The following is a 13297-nucleotide window of genomic DNA, read 5'->3' as shown; positions in this document are numbered from 1 at the left end:
ATGATATCAGGGTTGTCATTCTTTGTTGTCTGTGTGCAGTGTCATTTGTTACAGTGTTGGGTGACCCTGTGTTGCTGGTGCCCTCCCTTGCAGCTCAGTGTAACCACATTTGACCTCCTCAATAAGAACCAATACTGCGGGGTCAATTGGGGGAAGTGGCAGAAAACCTCTGAGATTACCAAACTGCCACAAAGTGTCAGTTTAGCACATTTAGAGACCAGAAAGCTGCTGTCACTGAGTGGTAATGAGGTGATCTATTATCAGGCTCAGTGCAATGTGTCACACTGGGCACTGATCCCACATTTAGGGGAAATTCACAAACACAGTATTTTAAATTTAATTGCCTGAACTGTGACTCACATGGCGTTGAAAACATATTTCATATGAGGGCTGATATACGTTTTATACTTACCGATTTAGGTGTAAATCCACCTCCTGTTTAAGTATGGAATTTCTATTGTATGGCTGTATCTAATGTATAGAATCTTCCCTGTGTATTTGTGCCAATAGTTTACCCCCAGACTTGTGCGGGAAGTGGCCAATGGAGTATCTTCAGCAAAGCGTGTGCATCTGTCTTGGCGCTGCAACAGCATGAAGCCAATTATAGCGGTTAAAAGACAGAGGGTTTGTGGCCTGTGGTTGGCATGAAGGGTGCAATAAATAACCACACTGTCGACAGGAAACTGTTTGGCTACCGTCAGAATAATAATGAGGTTATTGCTACCTGCTGTGGCCGTATGATCACGGTTTGATTATTTTCCTCATCCCACCCACTGCTGCTGGCAACCATATATGCGTGCCAACTGTGCACAGACTCGCGCACAAGAAGGGGAAAAAAGCCCTGCAGCTGACCACCTTGGCTTCCTTCCCTGATATTTAAGTCTGGCTCCTCTCCCTTCATCTACCTCTAAAGATACAAGGAACTACATTATGATACTTCAGTCCCAACGACAAAGAGTGTCGTTCCACCTAACACATGAGCACATACACGCATGCCAGACACTTAGAGCAGATACAGACACAGATACTCAAAGAAACACACACACTCCGTAGACTCTGCTGCACACTTCTTTAGCTCTGGCTGGCAGGAGCATACCACGGTGACAGACAGTTAGATTGTTCCTGACCATTGACTTGCGCTCTCTGCTCTGCAAGGTCTGATTTCATAGTGGGAAATATGAGATGGGTCCAGGAGAGGGTTCATGGCTGGGGCAAGGAGGCACTCCATACAGTGGGGCTTCATATCTCTGTGTCACCCTGGGCATTCTCCCCTGACACAGCTTTCAGCCCCTCCGTTGTCTTGAGCCCCCACCCTGGGTTTTCTTAGCCTTCCTCCCCAGGATTGGTGCATTCCAGCTGGACACAGTGCCTGGGTGGTCGTCTATGACTGGAGGAAGGAAAAGGCAGAAAAATGTAGCGAGGGCCTTTGACCGAGAGGAGCACAATGTGAGCGTTGATGATGGCGGCGTGGATGTGATGCTTACCTGCCACTGACCCATACAGCTGTCATAGCCCAGCATTTCACAATCTGATGATCCACCCGACAGCCAAGGGAAGATGCCTCGCTGACCTGTCACCTAGATTGGACTGATAAGTACCGAGGATGGACTGACCCGGCTCTAACCCTCGGCATGAATACCCCGTCCTTATAATAAATCAGCCTGAGCTTCATGCTCACTATGTCACACGTGCTGTACTAAATATTCACCGTTTCATAAGCATTGTTTATTGATCCTTGTTGATTCATTCAAGACGAACAGCATACACACGTTGTGAGAATAAATACAAATACACACCCAGACAGTTATTTACATTAGTAGTAGTTATAATATCATAATCTAACATTCAAACATAGTGAGAGAGGTCCGACAGTATCGTGCATACACAGGAGCCTGTGTTGTACAGTGGGATTGTAAAGCATAAGAGGCAGTAGTGTAATCATGTTTTTATGCACGTGCACGTGGTATATTGCATGGTATCACAGTGTACCCACATCCCCATGGCGGTGATTTTGCAACCACTTCTTCAACTACCTTGTGCGCGGTATAGACAGATAAATGATGCGACCGGAGAGCGATGCAGAGTGAGGGAGACGTGCCGCTTCTCACTGAGTCCGATATTCAACCTCAGGAGGTGAAGTAAGAGTCCTGCATGGAGTAGAGACGGTCAATAGGGGTGAGCAGTGAGGAGTCACCCAGGGACAGGCAGTCGCTGTCAGCCACATGGCACAGAGGGTCTCTGTCCATGTCGCCGTACAGACCCTTAAAACCTAAGAAAGACACAACATCATTGATCATTTTTTTAAAGCGGCGCTTCAACTATTTTACACATGAAGTTCTGTTTATTCGGCATTAGGTGTACCATTCAGGATGTAAAAACAGTTTTTTTAATGTCTGTCTTCTGCTTCAGCTTTTGCTTTACCAATTTGACCATCTTTGACCCAACTTTATGGAAGTGCTGCCTGAAGTAAAAAGATATTTTGAAGAAGTTGTAAAGGACTTTAAAGGGGCAGTGTGCCGGATTTGATGGCATATAGCAGTATGGTTGCAGATTGCAACCAACTGAATACTTCTCCACTCACTCCTCCCTTTCCAAGACTGCAGTAAGGTGAGCAGCCAAGTGCAAAACAGTGGTAACGCGGCTCAGAGACTATCCTTACAATGATAAAATTACTTTAGGGGTAACAGAAGTCGGCGGCCGGCAGTACCAGCAGTTTTACATTCTGCGGCTCACGTTACTCACAAATCTGTGAGAACTACAGGGGCCTTCAAGTACTGTAAAAACACAAAAGGCCCTCTTGAGCCCGCATTTGGTTTGTCCATTCTGAGCTACCGTAGCAGTGTCACAAGGAGGACACTATAAAGAGGATCCGCTCCATTTTGAAGATATCGAGGGCTCTTTTTAAGCTAATGAAAGCATAGTTATGAATAATATTTTCCATTTCTATCAATAGAAATGCAACACACTGGCCCTTTAAAATTATTTTTGCACTGTACAAGTGATGAATACAATAACAGGAGCAACTGAGAGTATAATGAAATCCAATACAAAATCCCTTAAAGAATATATAATGTTAATGTTTTTGTGCTGGAGAGGTTTTTCATTCAGGTCAGTGTTGGTTGTTTTGATGTATTGCATTTTACTCTAAGATGTAATTTAGCTGTTATTTTCCATCATTTTTTACCATCCACAATACAGTATATGGTTACCTCTGACATTATGTTGGACTGCTTGACAGAAAGTTGCACGAGTGTTTCATGCAAAGCGGAGCATCGCATCTAAACAGTCACCGACAGACAGCAATGTTTTTTCATTTAAACCTTTCGATGGCACCTGTGCTAAAAAGGAAATGAGAGCTTTTCTACAGCACGCGGACACAGAGCAGGAAATTGAGGTCCAAATTTGAAAAAAAATAAACAAACTACTGTGTATTTAACAAACTCACGCTGACAACATAATACCATTCTTTTTTTTGTTCATTCCACCAATCCCACTTATCACACAACCTTTGTCGAGCATTACTTTATACATATACTGTAATTCTTCATCGTGGTTTGACAGCTCTGAGGTTTTTACCGTAGGGGTGCATGTGATCCCCTGGCATCTGAGGAGGGGTCAGGCCCTGTCTGAAGGGGTCCATGTCATAGTCCTGCGGCTCCAGCGTGGTGAGTCCCATCTGCTGCTGCTGCTGCTGCTGAACGTGGGTAAAGGAGGACCCCAGGTGTTCTAGCTCAGATGTCAAACCGCCACAGGAGGGCGCTGTGGGACACACAAGACACAGGAGACACACATGAGTTGTGTTTACAGCTATCAGTTACAGTAATGCTTTTGTGCCCTGTGCTGCCTTCATGTTGCTTTAGCCATCTTTAGAGCTCTATTATAAATGACTTTGGTGATTTTTAAAGCTCTGTCAGATATCTGGTATTCAGCTTTATCTGACTTCGTAATATAATTTTTTTGTCTGCTAAAAGATACTTAAAATGGTACTTCTATAAAATGTTGTAAAATATAGACGTATTTCTTTTCTTGGTATATCGGTTTTTTATTGAAAGGAGAGATCTTACTTTTATCTTTAGTATATCATCTTGCATGGGAGTAAAGCTCTTATTAAAACATTATACCTGTGTGATGTGATGGATGCTCTCGCTGCTCCTGAGTTTGCTGCTGCTCCTGCTGCTGCTGCTGTCTCCTGGCCAGCTTCTTCATCTACAAATAAAAACATGCATCAGCAGCAGGCATAAATCTCATATACAGGCCTAGTGTAAAATATTTGTATCACTCCACAGTCCTTCTGCCACCCAGGCGTACGAGTGTGTTCACTCAATTGCAAAGTAATAACAGTGAGGTAAAGGACATCTTTCAGTGGTGGAGGGGAACCACACATGAGCCCACTTTGTGAGGAAATATGGGGATTAATCTGCAGTGATCTCGCAGTGAGATGTCATCAGTTTCCTGTATGAAGAGATAACCAGGCTGATTTCCACTCTGGCATTCAAACACGGTGCAGAAAGAGTCCTTTTAATAGTAGCGCATATGACTGTTTGTCTGTGTGTGTGTGCGTGTGTGTGTGTGTGTGTGTGTGTGTGTGTGTGTGCGTGCGTGTGTGTGTGTGTGTGTGTGCACTTTGTATTACTTTGGCTCGTTGGTTCTGGAACCAGACCTGCACAACGCGGACGCTCAGACCAGTCTCTGCTGCCAAGGTCTCCCTTACCTTGGATTAAGATTCAGGGGGGAAAAAGGGGGAGAAAGTAAGAAAGGGAGGGTAAAAATTGGGGAGGTCACTTGAAGGTTGAAAAAAAAAAAATTAAATCTTTTCACCAATCCACCTCAAACAAGGAGGAAAGGATTAAGCATTTAGGAAACATATTTTTGAGAACAAATTAATATTTTAATATCTGCAATTTTGGATTTTTAAAAGTCTGCTTTGTAATTTAGCTATGGCTATAGTATATCTGCCTAACAGCAGTACAGCACTACTATATACAGTAGATAGCTGAACACATGGGCAAACTTCTATATTTATTTGTTCTTTTCTCATTAGCATGAGAGCAACTCATGATTGAATAGTTTTCTGTCCACATTCCATAAAATGTAAGATGTCCTCACTAAAAAAAAAGATGAAAAAACTATTATTTTGTTAAATGAAAACCAAAAAACGCTAATTTCTACCACAGTAAAATCCTCTTTAAAATGAAAAGATTCTCCGTTTTTTTGTAGGAATTACAGTAAGAGTGTTGAGAGAAAAGAACAGTTGGTCTTTTTTGAGACCCCCTCTATGCAGAAACACCATTGCAACGAAACCTTTGTCATATCTGGAACCTCCAGACTACTAGCGAACAGAGAATAAACACTTTACCTTTCGGCAAGGCTTGGATGAGACCTCGAAGGAGGCTTTAAAAGTCCGTCTTTGTTGAGTTGTCAGAATAGTGCGCGGCCTTTTGGGACGTTTGCTCTCCAGGTCTTCTGATCGAACTCGTCTGCTTGTAACCCTCCCAGATTCCTCCTCCGCCTCCTCCTCCTCTTCATCATCACTTCTACCTAGGGAGCGGACATGATTAAAAAAAAACCATATGTTTATTCTCAACCAAGCATTTAAATATGGAAGACAAATGTCAAGAGGCAGATAAAACAACTTGCATTATTTGCATTCTGCTATTTTCTGATTTTCTAAGACTAAACCTCAACTTGACTGATCACTGCTGCAGTTTGTGGTTGGCTGCATTTTCCAGAATGCTTTTTAACAACCTAGAGTGATCCTGCACCCCTTGAAATTTTCAATACAAAAGTTGTAGGCAGTGGTAGTTTTAGTCATAAATGTTTGTATAAAAGCATAATTTGATCAATATTTGGCACCTAATCATATTGTCTTTTTAATAGCTGGTTGCAGGAAACGTTACCCCAAACCAGTGGGTTGTTTTGACATGGTGTTAGTGGTATTTTTTCATATTACTGTTGGGTTATTTACCCAAAATAAAGTTATTTTGACCAAGACGATAAGCTCAAGTTTGCTCACACATGTATTGTTAGTTCTACAAAATGTCGTGCTTATTCACATTCTACAAATTGCAAAGGACACACAAATGACTAACAATCAGTAACAAATAGTGTCAATAGTAGATCATAACAGTTCGCAACCATGCCATATTCTAAAAAAATCCAACATAACACTGAGTCAAAACAACCCTTTGTCTTGTCTTAACCCAGTATTGCCATGCGTCAGTTTTGACCCAGTGATTGGTGTACATGTACAAACACACATACACAAAACAAACTGTACACAGCCTGTACCTGTGTCGGAGGAGGTCGGGCTGGCCACACACCGGTGATAGTCCTCTCTGGCACACAGTAGCTGTCCCTCCCTGAGGACACAGCAGTCTCCAGTCTGCAGGCGGCAGGAACAAACGCTGCAGGTGAAGCAGCGCAGGTGGAACACAGCGGCCCCTGTACGCATCACCAGTTCTGTGGGAGAGATGGCCTCCGCACAGCCCCCACAACGCACTGCAAACAGACTGGAGAGAGGGACGGGTGGGGTGGGGGGGGCAGCGAGGGAAGAGATAGAGAGAAACTGTGAGAGCTCAGTAAATAACAGAGAGTGATGCTTTTGTTTGGCTGCCGAGAGCTTGAGTATAAGCTGAGACACTCGAGGACCCCTCACACCTCAGTAAGAAGGGGTCTCCATGAGAAAAGAGAAAATGCTTGGTTGACTTGGGGAATGTTGCCGAGTCGAGCCGTCACTCAAAACAACTGGCAACCTGACTTCTCCCCTCTCCTCCTCCTCCTCCTGCCCCGACCACTCAGACACATACCCTCAGCGTGGCGGGTGTGCATCTTAGCGCCTGGCAACCAGGACTGGTGGGCTTAGCCTCAGAGACTGTTGCCGTGGCTCCGGCTGCCTTGTCCGAGGCTGTGCTCCTGGGGAGGCAGGAGAAAAGCTCTCGGCAGGCCATGGCTCCAGGCAGAGGGGGGGAATCAGGTCTCCCGGTGGGAGAGGCTGAGCCGCCGGTCCAATGAATTATCCGCGGAATTATCCCTAAGTCTGCTTTACCAGAGCGGGACAAAGACAGAGCCAGCCCCCAAGCAGCAGGACCATTGTCCGCTGGCTGGCACCGCGGCATTTTGGGTCTGTCACGCAGGATGATGCGTCATCATTCTGGAGCTGGCGTTTGTCTGCAGACCTGACTGGGTCACCAGACCAGTCAGCCCAGAGGCATGAGAAAGTGACAGCTTTTTTTTTTTTCCATGTTTTTGTTTTCACATGGAAAAAAAAAGAGGAGAGCCTATACGTATGTCATTGGTTCAAGCTGAGATTTTTTATTTTCTTTTGCTACTTTGTAGAATAAAATTGGAGCATTAGAGGGAAATAAGAAATGTAAGTTTCTACTAAAAATCCCCTAAATAACAGAATAATATTGTCCTTTTAATATTTATTTTATATTGGCCTCCTGGGAAGAACCACAGTCATCATTATTTTTGCATTAGATATATTTCATATAGAATATATTTGTCATTTTGATCAATGATGTAAATGTTCATTTGTGTGTTTTATCTCAAACAAATGGGATTATGGTGTAAATGAAATGATGCTGTGTCACATGACCTTTCAAAGCAATTGTACCAGGCAGAAATATATATTACATAATAATACATAATACTGATTTCCTTTTGTGGTGTGGCACGTTTATGCCTCGAGCAGTTCTGACATAAAGGTGAAGATAAGCAGAAATATTAGCAATGGGGGATTTCAGTGAATTCAGGATTTCACAATAACTTTCAAGTGAAACAAACATTGCGTTTGACTTCCTTTTGAATTCACGCTAAATGGGAATGTAGCACAATATTTACAAACAAACAACACCTCTGACTAAACATTAAGCAAACAGCCGGGTTGAGACATCCCTGTCAAAAGGTCCGGAGCTGCAACATCCTAAAGACAAACATTGCTGGGACCTCTCACTGTTGCTGTGGGGTCGCTAGGGAAACCGCAAAGCCCATTCCCAGCAGCTCAGGAGGGTCAGTCGGGCTGGTTGACCCATCCGAGTCGTCTGCCCACCACCGCCTCAATGGTATGTGCTTTAATATGGCCAACATACCGTCTGCGATGTGTGCATTCCTGTGGCAACACAAGATGCATCAACGAAACATTTTCAAGAGGAAGTGTGGCAGAGGAAATACCCGGAATGTTTCTGGGTTTCTACGATACAGCAAAGTGCTTGATTGGCATTAATGTTGTGAGATCATTCGTGTTTCGAGAATCGCTTTTCCATTACGCGCCTTGTCCAGTTCGTCTGATCGTACCCAGTATTTCTTAAGCGATGTTAATGCAAAGGTAAGAGTACCTCCAACGCTTATGGAGCAGCTCAAGGCGTTTAATATTTCAGAGTTTCCGTTGACATGATTGGCCCAGAGGCCCTGCCAGGAGAGCGGGAACACTCAGTCACGCTGGATTTAGACACGGCAATTAGTGACAAGATCATAACAGAGAAATAAGTCAGCAAAATCCTGCGCTCCTCCACACTGACTCTGGCCAGGGTCAGCCACTCTCAAGGTAGATGTACTGTATAATACAGTGAGCGTTTGGCAGAAATGCACACACACACACACACACACACACACACACACACACACACACACACACACACACACACACACACACATTGACTCCACAGCAAAGCCCTCCTCTCTCATTGTTCTTGCCCTGACTCCAGTGCTGACCTTTGGCAGACAGACTGCTGGTCTAGTGGACAAGCAGAGACGACAGATCCTGTTTCTGGATCAGGTTAACCTGGATCCTTTGCTGCTGAACACACACACACACACACACAGCAAAAGAGAGCGTGTATCAGATACAGATCTGCGGGTCAAGTGCACCACCAGCCAGACCGCTGATCTGACGACCAATCTGGTGTCCAGTCCACCTGTCCACTGAACCGTTTAGCCAAACTTCGTCTACTGACAATCTGAGCGACCTAAACATCCCATTGTCAGGCAGGAATTTGCATAGTGCTTCATTAAATTACAGAACAGTCTGATGTATGTATTCTGTGTCCTGTGTGGCCGCATCGGGTCGGGCAAACAAACTAGATGAATTACGTGGACAATATAAACATGTTAGGAATATCAATATCTCTGACAATCTTCCAACGGATTGTTTTGTCTTAGCAAAAATAATTATCATCATATATAACTATAACACTGCCAAGGAAATAGAGACCTTTTTGTTATTATTAATATTAATATTTGTATTATCTTTATTTATGCAGTTTTTAGATATGGATTCATCCAAAAGACAAATGAACTTAAATCCATCATCTAATGAGCTGAAAATCTGTACGGTTTAGAGAAGAAACACAATTGATATTATTTATGCAATTTGTTTGAATTATTTTATCCATACTGGATAACAAGATGTCTGTTTAAGCCTATTAGAAATAGCATTTAGACTGTTAAAAATGCCTGTTTTTTTTATGGGGGGGGTTATTGTATCATTATATTTTGTACACCATTGTTTGAAAGTCTTTACCTTTTACAACCCATGGTTTGGGTTTTTATTTAGCTTTTGTTATGTTTGTTGGTGTGCATTCGTTGATTTTATGTTAGTTAAACTTGATCAAATATGTATTTTCCTGAATAGTGGGAAGGATTTGGTTTAAGTTTGCTTAGATATGAACTCTTGGCATGTTCTGGCATAAATCTTTACAATAATCTTGACGTATAGTTAACAATTCTGAATATGTATAGCCTCTTGGAGTCAGTAATAAAATCACATGATGATTGAAGGGAACAAAATATAAAACTTTGTAAATTGTGGCATTATTGTCTTTTAGCTAGAACACGCCAGCGGGCCAAACCTGGTGGTGTGGCTGGCATCGATTTAGCACACATTGAAAGAAATCAAGGGAGAGGATACAGCGTGTGGTTGGAGACAAATGTTGTCACAGTATGGAATAATTGTCACTTATGAGCTGGCTTCACATTATTTCTGTACCAAAAGAAGGGAGGGAGCAGAACACAGTCTGCACTGCGAGAAAAAAAACACTGGCACACTTTTTAAAACCCACATCGTGGACAACGGTGGCGCTCACATGTTATAAGGTGTCTTAACCCCAGACAGGACGGGCATTGGAGGTGGAGACGTGAGACCTCGGAGGCCGAGCTCTGGCACCAGGCCTCCTGCTAATTGGTCGGGTCAGATATCTCACGGTCGGCTGGGCGTTGTCCCATTGCTCGACACAGGGGCTGCTGTGAGCAGAGCTTTCCAGATGCCGCGGCACATAACGCCAGGGCTCATGGAGCGCACTGTCCCCCAAAATAAGTTCACCCCATCCTCAGCGTCTCTCTTGTAGGGATGCACCAGACCTTCTGACATATGGCTCTACTCTGCTAATTACCTCTCAGTCCTGCTCTTTTTCTCTGTGCGCGCTAAGCACTTTGAATTGTGTGCTTTTACAATCCACTTCCATTACAAATTAAAATGTTGAAATTATTGCTTGGTCATTATACCATTTTTTTTAAATGATCTGCTCACAGATATTCTGCTTACAAAGCTGCAGAGTGGTTTAGTTGACTGGCAACATGGTGGTGGGGAGCGTTTTTGGACCGGTAAGTGTAACACTTCTTGTTTCCCTGCCTGCTTGGCAGAACGACCGTCACTAAATTGTTCAGAAATAATGTGAGCTGCTGCCTGTTAGGGTGGGCAGTTGTTGGCTCTTCTTTAGGTGAGAGCATGTTTTGGAGAAAGAATAAGGGGATGAGGCAATGGGCTGGTAGGAGGGAGCTGGGCGATGGGTGATGGTAGTGGGAGGGGGGTTTTTGTGTGTGTGTGGGGGGGGTGATGGCCGCCTCATCGACGAGACCATATGTTGTCCCCAGCTTGCAGTTGCCACGCCAATGGGCCTCGAAATTTTAACACATTTTGACAATGTGTCAGTTGAGCTCTACCCCTGGTTGTGTGCTGTGTGTTTGTTTGTGTGTGTGTTGTGCCTGAAGGTGTTACCGTGTTATTTTGTGTGTACGTGCGCGTGTGCGTGTGTGTGTGCGTGTGTGTGTGCGTGTGTGTGTGTGTGTGTGTGGATGTACACTATGCAATAGTGCGCTCACATTCCAGCTCCCTCGCCACCCCTTCCTCCTCCAGTCACCTTGTTCTCTTAGTGCACTGTGCCAAGTTCCCTGCAAGTCAGTTTGCACCATATATGCACGTACACACCTACATGTGTGTGCGCACATACACACACACACACACACAATACTTTTGCCATAAACTATAAAACACACCCATATGTAAAACATGCAAAACTAACTACAAATAGATGTGTTTAAGTTGTGTAAAGTAAAGAGTGTGTAAAGAGAAATCACTTATTTCACAACTCTCTCTCTCTTTCTGCCCCTTTCTCTGTCATTCGTACACACACACACACACACACACACGTTCTTAGTCAAGGTCAGATCTGGACAAGGGTTTCGTTGTCAAAATAGGCTTAATAACGCACAGTAAGTTTTGTGGCGCAGGCCAAAAACTAAAATAAAGTAAATATAATGAAACAAAATATTTGTTGTAATTACATGGACTTATTGTTGGTAACATATACTGTACATGCCAAAGAAAACTGCATCATAACAGGACCAGAAAAAAACATATTTATAATAAAGAATTTTAAACAAGAAAAAAGTGATTATTTTAGCATATTACGAACGTTTGTGATGAAAACTGTAATGCATCTATATATATATATATATCAAATGTATTCATGAAATCAGTAAATATGTATCACAGTATAAAATCAGATGAGCTTAACCAGGAAAATAAAAAGTTAAATGTACGTGTTTTATGATTTTTCGGCCGTAACACCAGGAGAAAACCAAACAGTAACGAAGAGTCGGAGATCAGCACTCACTCAGCATAGTCCCGCTTGCAGTAAAGTTTGCGGTCCCGCAGAAAGCAGGAGTTCCTGAGCGCGTCCCCGCACGCCGCGCACCGCACACACTCCTCGTGCCAGAGGCCGTCAGTGACTCTGAGCAGGAATCTGTCTCTGATCAGCCGGTGGCATCCGGCACATACTGCCCGCTGATCCATATCTGCAATGATGGGGAAATCCTTTAATTAGAACACTTTTCCAATCAGCAGGACGCAGCTGAGATGCTGCTACTAAGGCTGAACCAAGTTTGATGGAGAGGTCATTAAACTGCGACTTTACGTCGTTGTAATGGGAGGGAAAGGTTGGTTAAAAAGGCAGCTTTTTTATTAAAAAGTGGGTTTTATATATTGAGACGTCAAGTGTTTTTATATTGTTCCTGACTGTTGCTTAATTTGACCAAATATCTGATGACCATGTGCCAAAATAGTGCTAAAAATACATCAAAAGTTAAATTCATACTAAAAATGAATTAAAGCTTTATTAATAAGATCATGTCATCAAGTTTTACCTACCCAAGCACAACACCGGTCGACCCACCATTACTGAAGAAACATTGTCAATAGGCCTTTTTTTGACCAAAGATAATGGATGGTATATCAATATAGCAAAATAACAGTTTAAATACAGTTTTGTAAGTTCAAGAAGGCCATACCTGCAAAGTGCGAGTTTCCAGACCGCAGAAAAGTATTTTGGTTCTCAACTCTTCAGATCTCAGAGCATCTCCGGCTCTCAAAGTCCTGCTGCAACTTGCTGCTCGGAGCAGAGAGCGAGCAGCGCATCAAAGTTTCTCTTCAGAGCTTCCGACGACCTTTCTGAGTCCACCGGTATTGACTATTTAGGCTTTCTATCAATTATCCTATTAGGAGTGAACGGGAAGGACGGAGAGAGAGAGAGAGAGAGAGAGAGAGAGAGAGAGAGAGAGAGAGAGAGAGAGAGAGAGAGAGAGAGGGAGACTTCCTGCAGGTGCCGGTTACCTCCCCCCTCCTCCTCCTCCTCCTCCTCCTCTCTTTCCCTCTGTCTCTCTCTCCCCACACTGGATGCTACAAAGTTACTAGAGACGCACATGAAAGGTTTTTTTCTTTCATTATAAATAAATATATAGTGCTCAGGAAGTAAAGTGCAGGTTGAAAGGCCATACTTTAAGGGTCACATTGTATCTCAAGATTGTTTATTGTTGATAGATAGATAGATAGATAGATAGATAGATAGATAGATAGATAGATAGATAGATAGATAGATAGATAGATAGATAGATAGATAGATAGATAGATAGATAGATGGATGGATGGATTGATAAAGAGATAAACTATATAGATCTCTTTTAGACTTGCTTTCTCAAAAGATCAGATATGTTTTCAGTAGAAAAATATAAAGAGTTGCAGAAA

General features: G+C 43.1%; 1 protein-coding gene across 1 annotated transcript; it reads right to left on the bottom strand.

Annotated features, from left to right (window-relative positions):
* Nucleotides 1-2126: 2126 nt before the first annotated feature.
* On the bottom strand, nucleotides 2127-12070 carry lmx1a (LIM homeobox transcription factor 1, alpha; the record flags this gene model as incomplete). Its single annotated transcript, XM_079157240.1, has 7 exons — nucleotides 2127-2269; nucleotides 3577-3759; nucleotides 4122-4206; nucleotides 4634-4711; nucleotides 5357-5538; nucleotides 6289-6509; nucleotides 11892-12070. The coding sequence occupies 7 exons, from the start codon at nucleotides 12068-12070 to the stop codon at nucleotides 2127-2129; spliced, it is 1071 nt and encodes a 356-aa protein (XP_079013366.1).
* Nucleotides 12071-13297: the final 1227 nt, after the last annotated feature.

Source organism: Pholis gunnellus (assembly GCF_910591455.1).
Source record: "Pholis gunnellus genome assembly, chromosome: 4".
Lineage (NCBI taxonomy): Eukaryota > Metazoa > Chordata > Actinopteri > Perciformes > Pholidae > Pholis > Pholis gunnellus.
This window is presented reverse-complemented; position numbering and strand designations above follow the sequence as displayed.